The sequence below is a fragment of the Synchytrium microbalum genome, assembly GCF_006535985.1.
Source record: "Synchytrium microbalum strain JEL517 chromosome Unknown SmJEL517_scf0017, whole genome shotgun sequence".
Classification (NCBI taxonomy): domain Eukaryota; kingdom Fungi; phylum Chytridiomycota; class Chytridiomycetes; order Synchytriales; family Synchytriaceae; genus Synchytrium; species Synchytrium microbalum.
The window spans coordinates 274,641-298,752 of NW_022158366.1; the positions used below are offsets into that span (position 1 = coordinate 274,641).

Consider the following 24,112-nt stretch of genomic DNA (forward strand, 5'->3'; position numbering starts at 1 on the left):
TCCAAGAATCTAGTACGAAGGCGTGATAAGTTCGGTTTTGAAACGAGAATGGTCACAAAATGGTGTTGCGTAGAAGATGACAGACAGCCAAAAAAGGGAACCAAAACCGAATGCATCACGTTTCAGCAGCATATTCCGTACCATCACTCTACGCTTCCTTTCGTCCACAGCATATGGCGTACGAGCAGCACTTTGCAGAGCCTGCTCGTACACCGCTCCAAATACACTGGCCTCAGCGGTCAAAGAGATGGATGGCATTTTATCAACGTGCGTCATCTGTGACAATGAGAAAAAAATATGAGCCCACAAAGACTATACATCGGATTCCAATTGCGACATACATGACAATTCATGAGCACCTCTCGACTCTGTAATGCATAACAATGCATATGGTTACTCTGATCTTCAATCTGCAAAGTAACGCATGTTTTCGAGCTGCGGACTGAAAATTGGCAATGTGAGAAATATTCTAAGAGTCTTTGACGTCCTGTCTATCGCTGCGAGCTTGCCGCAGTCTGAAAGGAAGGCGCAACGCCCGCTAACCGTTGACAAACCTTGCACACAAGAAGCGCGTCAAAGAGAGGAGGGCCACTCCAATGAAACAATTGTTCTTGCTCCCTTCAACCTTTTATATTTACTACCGTCCTGCAAACTCAAAACCACAAAAACTACTATTCTATCCTCGTATATCCACAAACTACTTCAAAAAGCCTTCCAAGTAATAAAAAGTTAACTTGAGGTGCTAAATCCTATACTATTTTTTTTTCACTGTCCCTTTCTCCTGCCGTCCCATCTTATGCAATTTACTCTGTCGAGTGTCCATCGTCGGATCCAACAACATGTCGTGGACTACGAAACAGTGTTGCCGGGCCAGCAGCATCATCACTGCCTCCAGGAGCAGGTGGCAAGGGTAATTCCCGATCATCAGAGTCATAATCATCACTACTATGTCCTCGAGATACAGTCATGACACTAATCCTTCGTGAAGCTTTAGCACCTCGTTCAGCAAGACTAGCCCATCTCGCTGTACCATCAACCATCTTTTCTTCCTCTTCTTCAATGTCTACATCCTTGGTTTCTACATCTTCTAATTGTGGTGACGACGTTGCTTGACTGTCTTCTCCAGTTACCGATGCCTCCAAATTGGCGACTTGCCGACAAAGGGGGCATTGGAACATGAGTGCTGATCCGAGTAAGGGTATTACACACTTATAATGGAAGCAGTGAGAGCAAGGAGCGAGGAAGAGTGCTTGGTTGGTAGATATAGCGCACAGACAGATGCAACAATCGGTAGTAGCATAATCATCCCTTGCACCACCATTCATAGCACCCAATAATGATCTGAGAGCAGCTCTTAATCTGATTTAAAATTCACATTGGTGAGCAAGTTGAGGAAGCACAAAAAAACAAAATTTGGGACGATGAAATGAGGCCAAGAAACACATACTTTGCTGCATTGGGCTTCGGTCTGTTACCGCTCTGTACTGTGATAAATATTTTGATCATGACTGATTTGTAAATATCTAAAAACGCGAAAATTAGTACTTGTGACAAAAAGGGTACGTCTTTGGAAGCCCGCCATTACCTTCTTGACGTCCCTGATAGTCAACACCGAGTTGAATAATGTCCCCCGATTTGACTGGATATGGACGCGACTCTTTACCAGAGGGGGACAGCCGTAACCGGTTCAAGAAACTGCCAGAAGAACTTCCGACATCTCTGAAGTAGACCTAGCAAAGGAAGACCCCGGAGAGTTAATAAACAACCAAAAATTGCAGATTGCAGCTTCAACAAAGTCGCATATGGAAACCCAGAACCTGCATTTTTCGCTCTTTCTTTACCTGTCCATCAGCACCAATCCAAATCTCAGCATGCGTCCTCGACACGACTTTACTTCTAAAGGCCACAAACTCTACTTTCCGATGACTAGCCAACGAAGTAGCAGTGACAGTCTCCTTATCCTTGTTTGGCGTTGGAAGCAATGACGACCTGTTTGGTAACCGGAAGGCAGATGGCCCTGCAGATAATCGTCTCAAAGTAGCTGAACTAGTTGGAGGAGATATTGACAATACATCATCCGACGCCAAATCCGTGGTGGTATCCACTGCGACGACATCACTACTAGCACCACCGACCATACCACCGACGTGAGGTTCAAGGCCTGCTTGAGTAGCTGCTGTAACAGCCGATGGGCTTGGCGGTGAGCCAACATGATTTGTTCGTTCAGTTAATGTTTTACTCCTTTCAGCTCCAGTAGTACCTGTTGTGCTCTTACTACCACCATTCGCATCATCATGTTGATGTTTATGTGATGCACTGGCATGACGAGCAGAGGAGGTAGGCTCTCGTTCTCGTTTCCGATCGACTTTTCGTCCGATTTTTATAAGGGTGCCTGGTTTCAAGTCCTTTTCGATCGGGGAGAATGAGAAATGCAGATCTGAGTCGCTTCTTGATAGATGATTGGGGCGATGATGTTCGGTATGTGGGAAGAGTTGGATTCTTATAAGTTTGGGTGGCGGCGTTGCAATTGTTACGTTGGCAGCTTTCCCAACTGGAGTTGATCGAGACCTAGAGATAAAGGGAATGATCAGAGCGATTCAAATGATGATGATTTGCATGGAATCAAAGCATGTGTGTTGTGCGTGTGTGGGATTGCTTGTGGGTACACGAGGCTCATTTGGACGAGCAATCCTCATGACCAAGTAGATCCAACAGTTACCTTCTTGGAGCAGGCAGGTTGTCCTGAGATATGATTGGTATTGGAGCAGGAGCCACTGCTGGCAAAGCAACAGGTGATGTAGACAGTTCAGTTGCCATGACTTTTCAATGTTGTACGTATTTGCTTCAAATGATCGAATGTGAATCAAGTCCGCCTGGTTCCAATGAGTAGAATCTATTGATGGCCTAGTTAGCGCTCATCCAGATGTATTCCAGGCCCAGTTCCTCTCTTGCTCTAACTATTTACAAGTGCGAGACCGTCCAAAAGCGGCGAGAACAAGAAAGGTCTGCTTTTTGCTTTTGCAAATGAGATAAAACTTGCCTTATAGCGCTTCTAGAGATTCCGGATATCTGCCTACAGATGAACTCAATAGGGCACCGACTCTACTATACACTTGTCTTGTTCGCGATGTGGCGGCAGGAACAAAAACAAGACATCAAGCAAAACTTCTACTGGCCGAATGCCGAGCAAAAGAGAAGAAACTGTAATAAACAGCGGAGTGACTCAAACAAGAAGAGATCGTCCTTGCTAGTCTATTTTCTTTCGTGGCTCTTTCTGGAACTGCCGTGTACGCGTTACGTGACAAGCTCCTCATCCACCCAACAAACATGATGCAATCCCAAACCATTGCTTGATTTTTTGGCCTTTTAGGCAATTTTGGTAGTGTATTAATATGCTTACAAGTGCCTTGACTCGTCTTCAGCAGCACTTCACCTCCTATTGCAAACCATCATACAGTTGGAGGTTATCAGACTACGGCTTTAACATCTGCTTTAACACCTGAATCGTCCAAGATTTCTGCAGTTCTCCTATAGCATAGTAACACAGAGCAGCTGGATCACCAGATTCCGACAACGATCCCATCCAATACCCGTTTTCAGCAAACGAATTTGCGTCCCAAGCCTATAATGAATCGAGCAGCTCATCTGCATCTTCTCCTGCCAATGGCATAGCTGACTCTTTACGTGAAAATGCAAGGTTGATTCTGTTGCCATTGGCGGAGGTCACTGGCAAGCCCTTGTCAAATCACTAGGGTCAGCGACTCCGCCGTGTCGCAAGTTTAGCTTCTTGATGGATGAAACTGCCGTCTCGGCACACCAGTATTGTTGTTGGGCTGTTATTTGCCAAACTCCTAATCCGAGACCGACACGATGTATCCATGTGCCAGATGGCTCTGTGCAAGAGTTCTTTCTTCAGCTTCCAGTCGCCGAAGCCGAATGGGTTTACTGACTCCTTTTGATACACGGCAATGTGGAATTGCATTCCATCTGACATACGAATGCTAGCACTAGTGTAAGAGCCAATACCGAACACCCCATTTCATATTTGATCCAGTTTCCTTTGCCTGCGTTCTTGGCTTCAGTTACTAGAGCTGGATCAATCCACATGTCATGCATCTCAAGATTATCCTTGTGAATTATAATCTAAAAAAAGATTCAATATCATGGCATGCAAAAACAACCACAACTAAAAAACATAAGTATCAGGTCCGTCAAACAGAACGAGAAAATGCTTGAGGGCGAGAGCACAACAAAATACGTCAGGCAAAGGAAACGACTGAGTTAGTCTTTGTAAACACGTCAAAGGCTGCGTTCTGTACCTTTAACGGTCCGACAGCAAGCTCACAAAGCTCTCCAGATTCTGTGGAGTCATTTTTGACTCTGTTTAAAGTAAAGATAACAAATCACAGAGTTTAGCATCACGAAATGCTACAAAAAGACCATCTTCTGCACTTGAAACTACCTTTTTGGATATGATAACCCATACCACCTGCCAAGTCTTCCATTTTCGTCAACTTCAAGACTCCATCATGAGGGTGAAACGTGAAACTGTAGGTCTCGTTTGCATAAGATAAGTCCAAGCCATGCGTCCTTTTGGTTTGGGAAGTTGACTCCCATGTCTTTGAATACTGCGTCCTGCGTGAAGGCAATGTGGGAAAACGAAGAATGATTAAACCGGCAGATTCAGATCCAAATTGCATGTGATTTTACCGAATTAAGTTGTCCTAAAACCAGCAAGTCCAGAATCGACATTTGGCGTTGCAACAATGGAATTGTGGTCAGTTGTTCATCTCAACAGTGGCCGTTGAGGGGACGAAGGATTATATGCAATAATAGATAGCATCCAGCGACATATGTGAAATGTAACACAATTGTACCAAGCATGCCCAATCTGACCGCGTTCTTACAATATCCTAATAGATTTTGTGACGTTAAGCTTCCGAAAACTGACACAATTACGAGCCACACACTCACTAGCGAATGGAAGGTATTGGCAACCTTAGCTTTCCTCGTAGTTGATGTACTGTCACCTACAAAGTTGTTTAGCCAGTTGCATCTCTGATCATTGCATGTACCAAGAAGAAGTACCGGAATCACATTGAAACTCTGAAGCACATGGAAAACCAAAGATGCCCAAATGTTATCAACACCTCTCCTTCCACACATGTAATTCATCGGTATATATGTGGCAAATAAACTACAAAAGATCAGCCTACTTCAATGTTTATGAAAGCAATGTGAGCACACACCGGCCTTGAAACTATGTTGTGAAAAATCACTGCATCCACATGTACTACACGGTCCACCACCACCGCCATCATTGCTCAAAGCATTCGAACTCGTACTAGGAGTCATGCCTGTCGTTCCTCGAGCAGCATTAGATAACGACATGTTGGATCTAGAACCTGATAATGATGGTGAATTCGAGAGATTGTTGGTAGGTGCTTTGGAAATATTTGGGTTTGATCCCACGCTTCGTATATTTGAGCCTGATATGCTGCTTGTTAGTCCACGCTAGTTGGTGAGACGAGGTTTGTGAGCCCAAGTCATTTGCTATCCGTGAAACGGTGGATGCCCAAAAAAGGTAAATGATACAGGAATACGGTCTTACCGAGGGGTTGTTATTCACAGGAGCTGATGTATCGGAAACAATCCTAAGAGAATCGAAAAAGGTACATAAATACGTGCTCATATCTCCTCACGCGCGTCCCGTTAGGCCCAGTATAGTGATACTCACTCGACGTAACTAGTTCAAAAAAAAGTGACAAGTGATTGAATCGATTGGTTAATACACTCGACCGTGCATTTTCTTGCTTGAACATCTGCAACTTACTTTGATGGGAACATGCCAGCACGTCCACTTCCGTCAGCCATTTCGCCTTCCCACCATCCTTCATCTATTTCTGTAATCACATTGATGACATCTCCTTTGTGTACTGTTATGACACGAAAACGAGAAAAGGACTGGTCAGTTATGTATACTCGTGACATTGCACATGAACGATAACGTACTACTCATTTCATCAGGCCCTTCAGCTTCGAAATCGAATGTGACTCTCACTTGTTTCGTCCCACTTGCAGGGACACCTTAACGCATCAAGAAAGTATGGTGTGAAAGGGCAGCACTTGCTACAAAAAACAACTACAAGGAGATCATACCTGTTCTTGATGGTAAAGCTGGCGACCCATTCCTTGAACTACCAATCGAAACACCTCCAATATTAGGACTTCCAAACGATGGTGTTCCAACTCCTCCAAAGGCAGGGCTGTTTACACCAATACGTTCACTTGACGGCAGTCCTCGTAAGGAACCACCACCATTCACATTATTACTATTACCGCTCATAGGGTTACTACCAAGACTCATTCCACCAATAGGTCCACTTATTGGATCCTTGATTCTCATCGATCCGAAATTACCCAATCCTAGACTTGATCCAGACAAGTTTTGCTTTGATGTTGTTGCTGGCGATGCTAGGGTTTGTGAACCTAGTGGTGACGTTGGTTCACTAGAGAATGGATTGTTGTTGTCATCGCCGAATGGTGATGAGCTCGATGGTGTCTGTTTTGGTAGATTTGCTGATCGTGGCAGTCTAAGATTTGAAGGAAGAGTTGCATTCGTGAGCAAGAAAACCATAGAGTTCCGAGAAACAGCTGCACATACGAGGCAAACTCTTTGGCTACAGCTGATAATGTCTCTGTGCATTGCTTGTAATAGTCCATTTCAGCATCCAAGAAGGCCAAAAGGTAGCTTATTTGCTCTTCCTACAGACACAGCCGAAAACCACTTTAGGTCAGAGCCTGCGATGTTTGACAACAAACTCTCCTTCAGAACGAACAGGCCGGTACCTCATTAGCATTCAACCGAACCATGACGTTAGTAGCTTCAGTCAAACTCTCTTCATATTTTGCTTGAGCTTGTCGAGTTGCTACAAGAAAGCAAACCAAGTCACTTCATTATATCTTGAAAGCCTAAGAACGCGAAAACAAATCATCCTAATCACACCTTCTTCCAATTCAGGTTTCTCCTTGTTACTCTTGTGCACCTTGTTCAACTTTGCATCGAAATCCAATCTTCTATTCTCCAGTTTGGTTTTCAGTTTAGCGTATTCCTTCATATCATGCAAGCATCGACTGAGATTTCCGACGTATCCGTCTCGTGCTTGTTGGAACTAGTGGTGGTTCGTAGTCGGTGAGTGTGTGTTGGCAACCAAAAGTGATTCACTATAGAGAGTCATACATAGTCGTATTGAATGTTTGCTAACTTGGTTTGAGCTTGACCGAATTTGACTAGTAAGCGAGCTAACGTGTGCCTTCTGGGTCAGCACTTGAGAATGATTGATGTTCATTACACAGTTCACAATGACTTGCCATAAGGAGAATCCTCCTGCATCATGGATCCAAAGTGATTCATACAAGTTCCCATGATCTCTAATGGCATTCCTTCTGTCTTGTCTTCCGGCGACGGTCTCTTCTTTGCTACATTCATCAAGCAAAAAATGAGGTTGTCTATTTAGCATTGGAGTTTGCAGACAACTCCATCAACGACACGAAGCACTTCCTAAGCGTCTTACATAGTGTACGTAGATATCTAATACAGAGATCATAGAGATCAGGATGGTTCAAGACACGTCAACGCAGAGGCGAGTTACTCCTACCCTTCACAAGCCAGATGGACGCGTTCAGTCTGTATCCTTCGTAGATCAGTTTCCTCTTCTAGCCTCTTGAATTCTTCACTCGTTTCTATGATTTGGGGTAGTTGTCGGGATATCAAAATTTTTGTGGGATGTTGACTGAATGTTTGATGATATCTCGACAAACAGAGGGACTGCCTAGTACGTATAGGATCATGTACCTGTCTTTTGGGTATTTCCAAGCTTTTCTCCTATAATAAAGAAAGGACTAATCAGTACACATGAAACCAACAAAAGATTTGCCAAAACAAGATTCTACCAACAAACTGAGACAATTGCCCAAATTTCTTTGAAAAGTTGACATTGCCAAGCGACGACAGCGATGGCAGATTGGCCATTGTTGGATCCACTTATTGGTATGCACGCAAATGGTTTGTTGTTTTGTAGGTGGAGCAGAAGAATGTGAATTGCAGGTTTTTGAGTGATCTGACGCTTCAAAGGATTCAGTCAAGTATTTCACAAGTCGAGCTGTCTACGCCCTTATTACTGGTTATTGGTGCAAGACTGCTCTTCAACACGTCGATTTCAACAGCGATACTGGCTGATCAAACAACAAGTTTACTTCTTATTCGCTTATAGGGCGTGTCATTAGAACCAGCAATGGATAATGTGGCTATATAACTTGTCAGAACTGTCGCGCTTCTGATTGAAAAGGCTTGAAAGTACGTGAACGACAGTCTCTAATCTTTTTCAACGACGCTGATGGCTGCAGTTTATCGAATACATGCCTCATCACCTTGATACTAACAAATTCTTCCTTGTTTATATATGCAGAAATGGAATCCTTATTTACTTGTATTGCTTGAAACCCTTGGGTTGATTGTCCTTCTGACATCAACAAACAACCTTTGAAGTCTCTATAAATGGCGGATGGCAGTTTCCATTCATCGCCCACCTTTTCATCCCCAATTCAATAGAGGAGAGACCTTGTGGAGGTCTCAAACTTGTCCTCGGATAACTCGCGGTCTATAACCACACGTACATTGTCACAACTATACCTTGGATCGTCTGTTTCACATACTCCACCTCTTCACTGTATTTTAACTTTATTTCCTCCTCGCATCGTTAATTCTCCAAAAAAAGCTGGTGTGGGTTTTGATCCCAATCTACGATCGCGCCGAATCATTGGTTAGACCCGAAACCTTGGCAGTATAAGACTACTCGACCAGAGGACCCAAACGCAGCAACAGCAAGTTACTGTACTGTTAGTCGTTAAGATCATTACGATTGGTGTCACTGATATATGAACTTCGAGGCCCATCAACGACACTATCTGGTACGTCGCCTGGTCACTCAATAACTCCACCACCATCATCTAACTGTCTAAGATATACCAAATGGCGACGGCGGCTGGTACTGAGGATCTGATGGTGGGAGGTAATCTACAAAAGATTGAGAAGTTTAGTGTGAGGATTTGCTAAATCCAATGATTGTGGAGGCGTTCGGATTTGGAGCCTGAAAGGATCGTGAGGCTGCATTTGTTTCGAGAGGGTGGACCGTATCTAAAAAAAAGATCTAATTCAAGAGCCAAAACATTTGTGCTAGTGGATCCTGTGCTGTTTTGTCTGTAGCGTTCGCTAATGTGTAGATCCTTGGTTTGCGGACCGGCTGTAGGAGTACTTTAGCGAAGAATCTATCTACGAACCAGAGGTCCGAAAACGCTAGATATTTGAAGGCGGGGTCACTGACATCAAAAACAGGTATATTTAGACTATTCTTGGTGATTTCCTACCATGGTAGAAGCACGTTTTCGCTTTATATACATCTTTTATAGTCAAAAGCTATTCAGCGACATTAGGAAGATGAGCTTGAACAGGAGAAAAGACGACGCTGATGCGAAGAGCAGCAACCCAGAAAAAGCAGCATGGTACTTCAAGAGTGGTTTTCAATCGAGTACACCGTATGATATCGTAATTTGATCTTCGAACCAGCATCTGTCGTTTTTGCTCTTTGAAGTACCATCTGTCGTTCGTCCAAATGTCTTTCTACTTCGTGTGAGGAGACAACAATGTGAGGTCATTTTTGAGTATTGTAAGCTCCCAGAACATCTGAACAGCGTAAAACTCGTAAGTAAGAGTGGACTTTGAGTGCTCTTCACGATTATTGGGTGTCCTTTCGACAGTCATCGAAACTTGCGGCATTCATGAATTTGCATCTGGACCGCACGACCGCACGTCATTCTAACTTTGAAAAAGCCAAAGCATTATCAAAGATTCAAGATAATGTTTAAAGAATTAGTCTCGATGATTTGATCGAGACCAAACCGCCAGAAATAATCACCGTCCCGATGCAAAATGTTTCCTTGTATTCATAACTCTAATCACAGACGCTCCAAGCTACTACGATCACGCGAAAATGGGATTACAGCCACAACCTAGGTATCATATAGATGATAATTGTGATAAAAGAGCTCAACCCCTCCAAAATCACCTTCATTGACAGAGTTGGTAAATGTCGCCATCCCCAATTCATTTCGACGGATCTGTCCGATTTTACAAGCATTTCGTGAAAGTATAAACCAATTTGGAACCGTATAACGCTCTTTCCGATCTTGGGTTTGTGAAATATTGATTGGTGCAACTAGGAACTGCGACATCGTTGCAATCTTCAGCGTAGAGCTGACTATCAATAGGGCGCTTGCAACCAAACGGCAAATCCATCAAACACACAATCTCTCAAGTTTCATTCACTGTATTCCACAAAATATGAATACATCTATTGTGACAAAGCACTCGTCTTTGCCAAATACGACAATAAATCAACTTTGGTAACAATGCTCTTGACAAAATGACTTCCATCAGGACCCTTTTCAGTGACACATGCAGATGCATGCTTTTCAAAGAAACGTTGTAACGAATCCAATGGTGTGTCTTGTGATATCTCGCTAAACTTGCGTTTAGAATCCCAGACAAACATTGCAGATGATACTGGATCATCAAGAGTGATTCGCTTGGATGCCACTTTTGCCAATATGTTTCCTAAAGAAAAGATTATAGGATGGGGAGACGAGTGAGCTGAAGCGTTACTTTTATGAACGAATCGTTTTATTTACCTAGAGTAGCAAGACCAACAAGCCGAGATGAGGAACTTCCAGTCACTGGAAGCTGATCGAATCCTTTAGATTGCATTATTTCGACTGCTTCCCGTGTAGAGATCTACGCGCAAGCAAATAAGTGTGAGACATTCCAGGCTCAAATAGTGCGTATTTTTTTGCTGCCTCCATGGCAACCCATCAGACACACACATGTTGAGGTACAGACACTGCTTGAGGAAGACTCAAATCCTTGATGGTAGCACCATGCCATTGTAATTTTTCATCTTCTTCAGCCTTCTTGGTGACTTCGTCAGTGAACCCTGCGTGGCAAACAAGGCTTGGTTTTATTTCGTAATGCTTGTTCCAGACAGCAACCACTCACCACTAGCCTTCATCCAATCATCATTCAAAAACTTGCTCATATAGTTTCGAACAGAGTCTGGAAGCAAAACAACTACACGTTGTCCTTTCTTCAAACCCTTTGCTGCTTTTAGTGCAGCAACCATAGCAGTTCCACTTGATCCACCTGTTATTGTTGAATCAGTTTAGACAAGTGTAGCAAACGATATGCAAAAAATGGGACAAATGAGGACATTGTCGTACCAACAAGAAGACCTTCCTCTCGAATCAATCTCCTTGCCATGATAAATGACTCCTTATCATCAGTCTTAACCCATTCATCTACATATTCTCGTTCAAGGACTTGAGGGATAAAGTCATATCCAATACCCTCGACCTTGTATGAATGGATGCCCTCGTGGTTGAGAGAGTCTGGGAGTGCTAGGATGGATCCATTCGGATCTGCACCGACAATCTGCAGGAGTCAATCATGTTGAGAATATGGATGGAGACGGGCAAAAAACGTGACTTCATTTGATTCGATACCTTGATATTTGGTAATCGTTCCTTCAACTTTTTAGCAACACCAGCAATAGTACCTCCAGTACCAGCACCAGCAACAAACATATCAAGATGTCCTCCACACTGATCCAAGATTTCTTCAGCAGTTCCTTCATAATGCGCCAGTGGATTATTTGGATTTGAGTATTGATCTGGAATCAACGAGTTCGGTATTTCTTGGTTTAGACGTTTTGCGACTCCGATGTGAGAGTCTGGAGAGTCCCATGCTGCTTCAGTTGGCGTACGGATGATTTCAGCTCCGAGAGCTTTCAGAACATCAACCTGTTGAATTGTGAGTCAGTGTTTTTGTTGGGCTTGACAGGTGAGTGACGTGTCCATTGACATTACCTTCTCTTGAGACATTTTTTCAGGGAGCGTAATGACTGCACGGTATCCTTTTACTGCGGCAGCTAATGCTAAACCGATACCTGTAAAAACAGCAAAGGAATCAGTCACGATCGTGCCATGACAGAAGTGTTTCCATTGATACCAGTGTTTCCAGACGTTGGCTAAGTAAGAGGATATTAGCATAGATTCGAAAAGGCACGACCAGATCAGATCAATTATTACCTCAATGATTGTATATCCAGCCTTCAGCTTGCCATCACGTTCAGCAGCTTCGACCATTCGCTTTCCAATACGGTCCTTGACAGAGCCTCCAGCGTTAAAGAATTCACATTTCACGACTAGAAGACATATAGAATCGTTCAGTAGTTCATCGTCTTCATATATACGATGCACATCAAAAGGAGAAAATCTTACGAATTTCAGCTTCAATTCCTTCAGCTTTTCCAATCCGATTCAGTCGAATAAGGGGAGTTCCGCCAATATGGTCTAGCACAGAATCCAGGATCTTGTTGCGAGGACAGCTTCGTGGTGCACCGACCTTGACGTCCATCTTGTCTTTTTTTGGTGTGTGATGGAAGTTTTGACGTGATTTCTGAGGAATTTCAAATGGTGGTTTTCGCGAAAGAATTAGCTTGAATTACGTGTCTATGTCTGTATTTAAATAGATAAATGCTATATTTACAGGTTATCATACAGACTTGGTTACAAACCGCGCAAACGAAATTGAGCTTCATCAAGTTCGGCACTTTCTTCGTAACCTGGAGCGGCATAAGTGCTGCTACTGAATGTAGACAGCTCCACATGCTCATCATCCTCTGAGCTATCTCTCTGCACTCGAGAATAACCACGCCGTTGCCCTCGTCTGCCAGTAAAGCTTCGAGTCAATCCCACATTCACATCATTGAACCCATCATCATGGCGATTGTTTGGCCTTTCAAAGAACTGATTCCATAGATGAATCAAGAATTGACGTCCACATGGCGTGTTTGAGAAGGCGAGCCACGAAATACCTAAGTTTAGTTCAGATGTCAGCGCTCTTTGAAGAACCCAACTAGTAGCAATCACGTACCTAGCAGCACAGCGAATATCACGAATGAAACAGAGATGATGATGAGAGTTTCAGTGTCCTTCAAGCCGTGATCATCCTGCATTCTATGAAACGTGAGTTGTGAGCTTGAATTACGAGCTGAAAGTAGAACGCCAACGCGTCAAAGCGGCGATTATTATGAGCAGACACGTACATTGAAGTGAGCGGGAAGTCTCGTCTTCCGTTGCTTCAAGCTGATTGTTTTGTCATCGAGTGAGTGCTTTTCCAAAAATCTCGCTCAAACCGCTGCCTCCGACGATATGAACTTGGAAGCTGGTAGAATGAAGAAGGAAAGCTATCTGTAACGAGCATACACTGAGACTAGACTCGCTTATTCGCAGATCCGGACGGGCCATAGACAGCTGGAAGCATTTGCCAAGGAATCAGCTCAAATCACATTTTCGGACGTTTAAGACATGATCCTGGTGGATAGTAGAAAGTTCGCTTGTGAGAAATGCATTCAGGGACATCGGTACGCTGATCTCATTTCATGCAGTCTCCTCTTCAATCAGTTCGAAGGAAACTCACACATTACCCAACAATGGCCAGGTCATCAACTTGCGATCATCTACTACGACCTCTAACGGAGGTCAAAGGAATCGGGAGACCTACAACTCACTGCTCGAAGTGCCGAACAAAGTCTCAGAAGGGTAAGAACGATTGTGAATGCCAGAAGGCACATATTCTGAAACCAGTCACATGTAAGACGCATTGCCGATTCTAATACGCTCAGACAATTGTAGTTAACTCAACGTTTTCAACCTAGTAACTCTATCGGGAAACATTGTGTTGAACTTTTCTGTGACTGATTCAGAGTACGATGTATACAGAAATCGCGGAAGGGACAAGTCCTACTTTAGAGTCACTACCGCAAAGAAGGGCAAGAATGTAGAAGACAGTGCGACTGACTTTGATGCCGAGTTCGTATCGTTAAGACTGGTCGATACTACCACGGACGACAAAATGGACGATCAGAGGGGAGAACGAACCTCATCAACTGAGAGTGAGTCACATTTGAATACTAGTTTTGACCGCATGGTCTCCCTGACGCTGTAAATTAAATTCACAGGTCTAGCAGGTGGTAATTTCATGCCACGCCATCCAATAATACCAAGTCCACCTCAACCAACATCATCACCGTCACAACCAGTATACGCATACGGTTTCGATGGCACTACGAATAATACAGAATATCCTCAGTTCCAGGACACGGACTTGTATAATACCATCATGTCGCCTGCACCTGTAACTCAACCCACATTTACAAACCCATACGATTTCGAACAGGCATTTGACAGTCCTATAGACGGTGGCATGCCTGATTCCTATACATATCCACCACAGCCACCGCAGCCGGTAACACGAGCACCCACCATCATAAACTCTACAGAAGCACCAACAGTCATATCAACAAATCCAGACCCTATAGAAAGGCTACGAGAAGCATCGGATGGTCGTATAGTGCATATCTCGCCCGTGGTAAACGCACATGATGAAGCTCAATATGAGAGAGTGCTGAATCAAGTAGCTCCTAATGCTGTCAAGCAAAACACTATAGAGGCTGATAGGTTGTTGCAACATACTGCGTATCATCTAGCTGCCAGTGATATCTTCAATGATCCGAGATTCTTAAGAGGGGAGAGGCCGCACCGGTCAACGTAGTTCGTATACTTGTAATGACTTTGTGGTGGTGCGGTTAAGAAGGGTAGGTGTAAGATATGGGAGAGGACTCTGTTTGCATATATATCTGTAGCGCTTGCATCATTTTGAAAATAGATTTTATGTAGTAATAGTATGTGGTTTCTATCCGGGGTGTAGCTTGTGTGTAGCTTCCCAAGCTCGGTGGAGAAAGCGTGGTTCATTGTTGCTATATATGTTTCGTAGAACAGAATGGTGCAGATCTCAATAACTTTCTCCAATATTTAAGTCAACAATGCGTTTGATCTAGTATTTATTGTCTGAATACACCATGTACAATCATTTTCACAATTTCGACATTTATCAAATATAGGATACAACAGAGAGCAACCATAACCTACATGACATTCATAGCTCTGATTCCCCAAACTCGACATGAATTCTTGTGTGGCACCATCCTTTAACCTGATTTTCATAACAATAGCTTCATCTACAGATTGAGTTCTCCGATGGAACAAAGGTCAAAAGGCACAAGAAGGATCAGGAAGGAAAATTATCAAATAATATGCAATAAAAAATACGACAAAGGCTGCTGTAATGTTTGTTTTCATCTACTGAATATGCGACTCTGCCAAATCGAATGTTCTTGTTCATAAAACAACGAATTCACTTGCCCAAGAGAGAAGCAGGACAACGTCCTATGCAATATATCATGAGATATTACGTAAATCTACTCGAGTCAAAATATTTTCCCTTGGACCCTGTGCTTCCAGCCTATGAATACGACGCCTTTCGTCACATGATTCCCAACATCCTTCACAACAAGATATCTGAGAGATGGAGATGCAGGACAGCCAAAGACACTTCAAGCCACTGCTTCATGGTTAGTACATGGCATCCATTCATGATTCAAGCCTGGATGGCATCCAGATCTAGAGATATCCTAACTTTCTTGCAATTTCACTAGTTTGCCGCTTTTACGAATTCCCGACACAATTATCGATTCAAGGAGGGGAATGAAGGTACACCCAAGGCTATTCACTACTGGATCTACGTTTCCGGTATATCTCTCTCCTTGTTGCTGCCTCTTGTTATTGTTTTGTGTGGTTTCTCAAAGACACATCAACTTGCCGGGTTTAGATTTCTCAACACGATTATCAAGCCATTCAAGGATCTGAGGGAAGCTACAAAACCATTCACTCCTGGATCTATTATCAAGGCATCATCTAGGTAACCACTGTCTTCCTGCTGTTCGTCGTCGTTTTTGTTTTGTTTTGATTTCAATTTTCTCATTCCATTCCATACCTCCTGTATATATATATATATATATAACCTATCAGGAAGTCAGACCATCTCAACGGAGCATCTGCTCCAGAGATCATCAAGCAAACTGGTCTAATAAGGCTGGATTCGCTATGCGGTTCAAACATGTGAACCGGCAGTCAACCTCTGCACTGGTTTGTATATGCAGATACTATTTAATAGTATCTGCATTTGATCCCTGACGTCGCTTGCCTTTGGGCAGTTACTGTCCTGTGGCATGGATGAGGCCCAAGGTAAACCACTGGGGTGTTTACAGTAGGTCCAAAGAAGACCTTCAGTCGAGTCTCTTGCTGACAAGCATTGTGATGGCTCCATGTGCCTTGGCCTTTTCGAGAAGGAAACCCTCTCCTGTGAGGGTAGTAACCCCACCCATTGGTACCTTGGATCCCCTTCTAGACTTGGAGTGGCTGCCAACAGCTTTACAGAGGCCATCACCTCCATTTTTCAGAGCAAGCAGATATTTTCAGGAATCTCACTCTTGACTTTTTACAGTAAGCCAAGGCAGGCCTCGTAAAGAGTAGAGTGAGGATACTTTGACGTCAGTACGGTTGATGGGACCGAGCGTTTCTTCATCAGTTTCTCTGGCATTGTGGTTGTCTGCTATGATCGTATTTATCACTGTAGATTTGCTGGAGGAGCAGGAATCACGGCAAGACCGTTCATTTGCAAACGTTTAGACATGGAGGGAGTTCCAAAACTGACCATTCCGCTACCGCCACGAGAGCTTAGGCTACCTTTGAGCTGACTGACCTAGCGAACAGAAAAAAGTGTCAAATATCAAATCAAATGTGCGTTGAGCTGGACAAGTTGTGAAGTCAAGGATTCTGACAACTCTCAAGTCCCTTGACAAATGTTGCGAGTAACACATACTTTTCTGAACTGGAATTGCTCGCGACAGAAGAACAACCTTCTTTCCCGGCTGTTATTGTCAAAGTATGAAAGAGTTAGCATGTGGTTGAAAAACAAGAGTGCCGTCACAAAAGATATTTTTGGCTGCTGGTATTCCATTTAGAGTTCTGATACTCCAATGGCGCTATGAATCTTACCCACTTTGGTGCTGTTGACCGCAGTTACGTCAACGAGGAAAGGCAATATGATTAGACGTTTGTATATGTTTGTTGCTAATAGACGTGTCAGAGTGCCAATTTAGGAGCTTCATAGATTGTACTGGGTTGTGCGCTCTTACAAAACTGCAGCAGCTACTGAGATAACTTCTTTGGCGCGTCGGCTTTGGTGTTTGCCTGTTCGTAAACCTTTGATGATTGATGTTGCTTTGCGCCTGGCGCAGTCAGATCTCTTTCATCTGAAGAGCGCAAACTACCAGCAGTTCCAGTTCTGATAATTATACGAGGTACGCGCATAAGCTCACCTCTCTCTGACTCTCACAATTCCACGTATATCGAAGGCGTTTGATACAAAGTTCACGGTATTACAGCCCCGAGCCAGACACGACATATCATTCATAATATCTGTGGAATCACCTCGTGAATATAGGTCTCAGGATACTTTAGTTGAGTTGCCAAAACGGGCGCCTTTTAACCATGAATTCCAAACATTCTTCGCAATTAGACGTCCGAGGGAAACCGATTTTGAAAATTTCGTTACGGATTGAGCTGCTTTGCTGGGTATTCGTTTCGGCGGCTAGAGCTGCTACGCTTGTTACATAAAGACGGGGACACTTGTGCCGTGATCGGCCATCGATATTCATCAAGATTTTTGGCCTTCCAGATAGAGGTTTTATCACAAACGACACAAAAAATGCTGAAACTGTCTTTTGCAAGCGTTTCAGCTATCAATACTGTTACTACCAGTTCAAAAGGCTCGAAGCCTGAAAACCACAAAGATGGCGATGCTGCAAAAAAATTGGATGCGGATTTGATACTATATTCTTAAATAACGACTGTCTTTTCATCGTTCAGTCCCTGCCAACATCGAGCACCGATAAGGGTCGAGATGCGGAAATTGCTGGTGGGTATGGTTTAGAAGATGCAGCCACATAGTTCTTCACCATATCGGATATGAATTGCCCGTATTGGTTCTATCAAAAAAGAGTGTGGTGATGAGTAAAGACTCGTTACATAGTGTCACGAATTTCAAACTTATTATTTTACCTCCAAATCCTTAATGGTATCCAGTACCTTATTAGCACGCTCATACTGCTTATCCAACTCCGCAGTACGATTTTCAGGTACCTTCCATTGAAGCTTGTATCCACCAGCCTTGATTTCCTCGTATCGTTTAGCTTGCTTTTGAGATATGATTGCCAAAGTTCCAATCTAAAAGATTATTGATAAGTTTCCTGTCCACGTTATTTTTGCCGTAACAAGCCTTTCAAAATTCATCCATACCAACTGCTTTTCAGTCATCTTGTTCTCAGTCTGAAGTATGAGAGCACGTTCCTTTGCTTCCATTGTCTGACACGAAGATTCAGACGACTCAGCTTGTTCCATGGCTTGAGATAATGATTTTCTCAACATTTGAAGAACTAAAAAAAAGCGTAGGTTTAGTCGTCGACCATGCTACAACCCGTCACACATTGCCCCCTTTACCTTCTTCAGCAGCCTTGGCATCTCCCATAGCCTGCTTCAACTTCTTTCCAATATCTTGCGCTTGTTTTTTCAATATATCCTTGCCAGATTCATTGCCAGTCGCCTTGTTGACACCAGCTCGGAAGGCAATACTTCCCCGCCGCAACACAGCACGCTCCATTTCTTGCACGAGCTGTTCTTGTAGTTTGGTTAGAGACGCAGCACGAAGACGCATCCGATGTATCTCAGCAGTCATCTCCCGGATTTCTGATGCTCCTTCTTCTGGGTCTAGTGCGGATTGGGTTTCTTTGGCGAGTTGGATTTTCTTTTGCCAGAGCATTATTTGGCGTCTGTGAAAGGAATGAAAGTGAGAAAAACATTGAAAGCAGACTCGGAACCATATGTGTAAGCGAGACTTACTCTGCTTCAACTAAGCCTTGCAGAGCACGTTCCCGCTCAGCCTTTGAATCTTCAATTGCTTGTTCAAGTCTAACGGAATCCAATTCTGCATCCTATAGTAAACATGACTTCGATATCAGCAACATCCAGCTGACTTTGCCCCGTTTCTTTTACCTTGAGTTTCGCCCTGAAATCTTGCTCCAACAAGAGATTACTCTCTTCAATCTTCGACTTGATTGTTGATTGTTTAGCAGCAAGGGTATTGATTTTAACCATATCAGCTTGTAGCTGCCGAACTTGTCGTTGATGGTATCGGATTTCTGCTTCCTCGGTTTCGAATGCATCTGAAGGAAGAAAGGTCTTAGGCAAGCGGCATCAACGCAGTTTGATTTTGCAAACGATATAACTTACTGTTGACGACAGCCCTCTTCCTCGTCAAAACAGCCAGCCTCGTCCTAGCTTCGCTGATCTGATCTGCCACCTCAGCATGCAATCGAGCCGACACGACCAACTCATTCTGTACTCGCAACCACTGCTGCTGCAGTCCACTACACTCTTCCTCTCTCGTCGAAATAGTCCTCGTCAAATTACTGATAGCAGATTCGAGTGGCCCAGTAGTCTCATCCAGCTGATTAGATTGCAATTGATCGTATTTTTTATTCAGCAAATCCACTTCCCCTTGTCGTTTAGCCAGTGTCTCTTGCCCACGACGTATATCGTCCTCGTATCGCTGAATCAGCATTTCACGTTCTCGGGTCTGGTCTTCGATTCGTGTACTTGATTTCTCGAGTTCTTGAATTCGGCCGAATACCTGGAGGGATTCCATCTGGGCGTTGGAGATTTCATTTCGAATTTGTATTGCGAGAGCTTCTTTTTCAGAGACCAGAGCTGCTACACGTGTAATGTCACGGCGTGCACCGTGAGAACCTTTTGTGGCTGAAAGTTGCGTCTGCAGCATTTCGTGGACTTCGATTTCGGTTTTTCGTGCTTCAGCGTTGGTTTTTTGGAGAGTCTTGGTTAGACTTGAGAGCTCGAGCAGGATGGCTTGTCGTTCCTATAAAGACGAAATGCGTTGAGACATCCCTGTATACATACACCATTATTACTGATTATGTTGTTTTTGCACAAACCTGAGTTGCTCTCGTAAACTCTTGTTCACTCTGCTGAATAGCATGGCTGAGAACCGAATAATCTTGACTCAATTTAGACCGGGCGTCAGAAGAGTTATCCATTTGACGTTGAACGTAATCTGTCTCGGTTTCCAGTTTGGTTACTGTAGCAGACAGAGATTCAGCTTGCTCTTGAGCCTTGCGTAGGGATGTCCGGAAGGCTGAGAGTTCGTTCTGGATGTTCTGAATTGTTTCCTTGTTGGTTCTATAAGGATATTGAATTATTTTGGTGTCACATTCTGTTGGACAAATCTCAGGTCGCTTTGCAATTGATGAAAGCACTCACGCAATATCCTTCTCGATCCCATTCAAAACCTCATCACGTCGCTGTAAAGCCAACAAGGAAGACTTCCACTGATGCAACAGTTGTCTCTTCTCAAACTGAATGGCTTCCATTTCCATCGCAGCATCTTGGAGTGTCTCTTGAGCAGCCTTGGTTTCACGCTGTTGAGATTCGTACTGGGACTCGTAGAGAGACTTTTGCTCGTTTAATCGGTGGTGCTTCTCGGTCAAGCTGTCGATGAAGAAGTCCTAGCTCATAGAGAGGGTTAGTAATCATGCTCTACTGGTGTCTCTTTATTTCAGTTGGCCAAACCTGTCTCTTTTTCTCCATTTCCTGCTTTAGCATGTCTTGCTCGGCCTTTAGAGTCGTTCGTCGAGCCACCGAGATCTCAGATTTGAGTTGCTCATTGTAAAGTTCGACTTGTTTGATGGCTCTTGTGATCTTTTCGAGTTCCTGACGATGTGAGTCCACTAACAAAAAAAAAGATATCAGGTCGGGAACCGCTCATTATTCTTGCGTATAGTTCGTGGCACTCACATGTCCGTTCACGTTCATTCAGTCCCTGCCTCTGATTGTTGTACCGTTCAGAAGCTACTTTAAGCGTGCTTTCGGTCTCTTCACGGAATGACTTGATTTCCTGATACGAACCATCAGCGGACTCCAGAGTTTGCTGCAAACTAGCGAGTCGTTGTTGTAGAGCGTATAATTCCACACCGATAGATTCTCGTCTCGTCATGGCTTGCTTCACGGATTCTTCACGTTCACGAAGACTCAACTCCAAAGCAGCATTTCGTTCTGAGAGTTGTTTGTATAGAGCATCTTGGACTCGTTGCATCAATGGCTGTATAAAATTGCCGTCAGTTTTCATTTTTGCATTAAAGGTTGGCGTCAATGCTAAAAATATAAGTCCCAATCAAATCACATACGTTATCAGCATCCAGCACCTCCATCTCTTCATCATCAGCCTCATCATTCGCTAATTCCATGGTATTCGGTGCAACTTCACTACCCTCTCTCCATCCGTGTTCAGCCATGATACGAGCAGACGATGGAGCCTGATTGTCAGCCAGTGGTGGGAAGGCAGAAGTCGAAGGCTGGGAGACATTAACCTCGGTTAAAAATACAGCAGGTTCTGAAACTGATTCGGCTTTTGATTCCACGGCTTCAATCTCTTGGGTATCTTGTGGGCGTATTTCATTTGCGTCGTCGGTTGGTATCGTATTTAATGTTTGCGAGATCTGTTGGTCTGGGAGGGAGGTGGGAGGTTCTATGGTGGTTGAATCGGGTATTGATTCGTTCGTTATGCTAGCGGTGTCTATTACGGGATCTTCAGCTACTGGTTGTTCAGATATCTCAGCATCGACATACGAATTTGATGCAGAGATCTCGACATTTGCTGGTTGTTCAGGTCCTAGATCTGCAGTCTCTGGCGCGTCACTGGTCATAGGCTCCAAGTCGGACATCGTGATCTATACTCTTTGGTGTTCCTGGTGGGATTGTAGTTGTTCTCCATGTCAACCACTCATGCTGCGCATGTTTTTGGCCGCGACACTTGGATGCACTACTGTCACAGCTATTCACATCATCAACTACACACACGCAAATCTACAAAAGATATTCTACGTGTCTGCAGAAAAAACTACTGTATAATACATGTCTTGAAAATGCAAAAAAACCACGATTCATTCGAAACCCATGGCATGCCAGCTTCTACACTATTCTGCCTTTTTGACTGGTTTCTTTATAGGCCGAGCACTTTTAGATTTAGGTCGTGATGCCTTGGCCTATGAAGAGTGGTTTGCGTCCTGGGATTAACAGCATTTTTTTGCACCAAAGTTCAAAGTCACTCACATCTGGTTTAGGATACATGACAACCTGCAAGGCCAACACAAGATTCAAGACAGTTGCGACTACAAAAGCCGTCAATATAGCAGGATCCTTGACTTCCTGCCAAGTAGTAAAGACCCGAGCAGCAGAACCAGCTAGCGTCAACAAGACCGTGATTGAGCTCAATTGGCCGGTGGATGAGTTGCTATAGTTTGTATAGATCTGGGGAAGCTTGGCAGCGAGAGCCAAGAATATGGTTCCCCATTGGAACTGGACTAGGAGATTAGAGTTTACGAGAGTTGGATCGAAAAGGGCGTATGTTGCAGCGGAGAGAGCACCGGCTACTGCTAGGAGGATGACTACTTGACGAGAGTATGTGAAGAGGAGTAGCAAGACTATAAAGTTTTGCATTGTGATGAAGGCGACTGGAGAATGAAGTGTGTTAGAATGTGTGTTAGTATGTGATGTATGGAAGATTCATCCATTGTTGGGAAGGTGCTGGCAAGCAATGCAATAAATACATGATAATACAATATTCACATCAAGACCGACATGTAAAGCAAACTTGCCTTCACCATAAGTGGAGAATGCATTCCCATTTCTGTAATTATAAGCCAACGAGACGAGATATACGACGGTTTCCAACAAGTAGGAGGCAGCACTGATGCCAGTGACAGATCCAGATGCGACTATTTTGAGTATCTGAGGTACCTTGAGTATGCTTCCACCTGCAACGACTCCCAATCCAAGCCCCTTTGAAGCCAGCAGTCTTAAGCAAGTATAGTCTTCAAACCCTAAGGACAGCAATGTCTGCGTACATTCCGGCCCTACTAGAGTTCGTAATGCGGTGTCAATTATTTCCATTCTTCTAGTCGGTCAAAGAATGATGTTATTTGAAGTGTTGGTGAAGCGTAAAGGAAATTGAAGGAATAAGGGATCAAGCCCATAAAGCTATCAAGAGTCAAGACATTCCAGAATGAAATTGAACGCGCTTCTTCGCGTTTATCGGCGAGAAATTAATGCAAACAGATCTAATGCGTGTACATTTAGTATTTCTTTAAGGACAGTTCATACATCGCATCAGGTGCTTCACAAGCAACGGCAGACTCGGTAGAGTAGTATTCAAAGAGACCACATATGGACTGACCTGGGTTGTCACTCTCGCCGGTTTGATGCCAATATTTACATTTTGGTGGAATGGAATGTGATGAGATACCACGAATTTCCGCAATTTAGGCAGTTTAGAGTTTAGCACCTAAATCACTTGTCCCGTCAATATAGTTTCAAATCCTTGGTAGGGTGGTAAATGCAGATTGTCTGTCTGCACAATTACTAACGTTTAAAGAAAATATAGAGCAGAGGGAAGAAAACTCATGGAAGTAGAGGGCCGAGCTGTAGTCTTGGACTGCCGGGCGCTAGGATATGAGATACCATATTTTTACCTTTGGAGAGGAGCCGTTCTATTCGCTCCTCATCCTAGTGCCTGGCGGTTATCCCAAACAAGGTCTGTTGCCTACTAATCCAGTACAAGTTGCTGATGTCATGTCGTCGGGACGAAGGATATCTAAGGCCTGTCGGAAAGCCTCACAGCTCGACATGCCCGTCTCCTTTTGGTACCGATGGTCACCGACATCAGAGTAGGGGCGATGTTAGTTCGCAGTTTCTCGGGGTGGGCCGGTAGAAGGCTCACTGCAGTAACTGTAGTCGGTACTATGCAGTTGCTTCTGTCAAGCACTCTCGGACTACGTCACGTTGGACTGGAAACCATATTTTAAGCACCACAATCCCTATAGCTACCACATTCAAAACACACTGTAATTGTAGAGGAGTAATAGCATTGCATTCATACATATACCTAGAATCTCACTTCATTTACTTTGCA

General features: G+C 43.8%; 5 protein-coding genes across 5 annotated transcripts; all 5 read right to left on the reverse strand.

The window, feature by feature from the left end:
• Positions 1–803: 803 nt before the first annotated feature.
• Positions 804–2,817, reverse strand: SmJEL517_g03348 (uncharacterized protein; the record flags this gene model as incomplete). Its single annotated transcript, XM_031169276.1, has 5 exons — positions 804–1,359; positions 1,448–1,523; positions 1,586–1,730; positions 1,842–2,568; positions 2,720–2,817. The coding sequence occupies 5 exons, from the start codon at positions 2,815–2,817 to the stop codon at positions 804–806; spliced, it is 1,602 nt and encodes a 533-aa protein (XP_031024709.1).
• A 2,390-nt stretch (positions 2,818–5,207) lies between these two features.
• SmJEL517_g03349 (uncharacterized protein) lies at positions 5,208–8,032 on the reverse strand (the record flags this gene model as incomplete). The annotated part of the gene is made up of 16 exons (XM_031169277.1): positions 5,208–5,212; positions 5,295–5,514; positions 5,612–5,654; positions 5,738–5,746; positions 5,834–5,936; positions 6,013–6,087; positions 6,160–6,593; positions 6,665–6,765; positions 6,850–6,929; positions 7,007–7,172; positions 7,241–7,316; positions 7,362–7,479; positions 7,575–7,591; positions 7,659–7,743; positions 7,856–7,885; positions 7,954–8,032. 16 exons carry the CDS (start codon positions 8,030–8,032, stop codon positions 5,208–5,210), a joined length of 1,641 nt encoding a protein of 546 aa, XP_031024708.1.
• Positions 8,033–10,409: 2,377 nt separating this feature from the next.
• CYS4 (cystathionine beta-synthase) lies at positions 10,410–12,526 on the reverse strand (the record flags this gene model as incomplete). The annotated part of the gene is made up of 10 exons (XM_031169278.1): positions 10,410–10,672; positions 10,747–10,849; positions 10,939–11,048; positions 11,111–11,254; positions 11,332–11,542; positions 11,614–11,910; positions 11,977–12,056; positions 12,119–12,137; positions 12,199–12,314; positions 12,391–12,526. 10 exons carry the CDS (start codon positions 12,524–12,526, stop codon positions 10,410–10,412), a joined length of 1,479 nt encoding a protein of 492 aa, XP_031024761.1.
• Positions 12,527–17,939: 5,413 nt separating this feature from the next.
• Positions 17,940–21,866, reverse strand: SmJEL517_g03351 (uncharacterized protein; the record flags this gene model as incomplete). Its single annotated transcript, XM_031169279.1, has 12 exons — positions 17,940–18,062; positions 18,136–18,300; positions 18,373–18,509; positions 18,574–18,902; positions 18,973–19,064; positions 19,126–19,295; positions 19,363–20,005; positions 20,082–20,325; positions 20,407–20,651; positions 20,716–20,873; positions 20,941–21,244; positions 21,330–21,866. The coding sequence occupies 12 exons, from the start codon at positions 21,864–21,866 to the stop codon at positions 17,940–17,942; spliced, it is 3,147 nt and encodes a 1,048-aa protein (XP_031024762.1).
• A 252-nt stretch (positions 21,867–22,118) lies between these two features.
• On the reverse strand, positions 22,119–23,094 carry SmJEL517_g03352 (uncharacterized protein; the record flags this gene model as incomplete). Its single annotated transcript, XM_031169280.1, has 3 exons — positions 22,119–22,187; positions 22,255–22,655; positions 22,752–23,094. The coding sequence occupies 3 exons, from the start codon at positions 23,092–23,094 to the stop codon at positions 22,119–22,121; spliced, it is 813 nt and encodes a 270-aa protein (XP_031024759.1).
• Between the last annotated feature and the right edge of the window lie 1,018 nt (positions 23,095–24,112).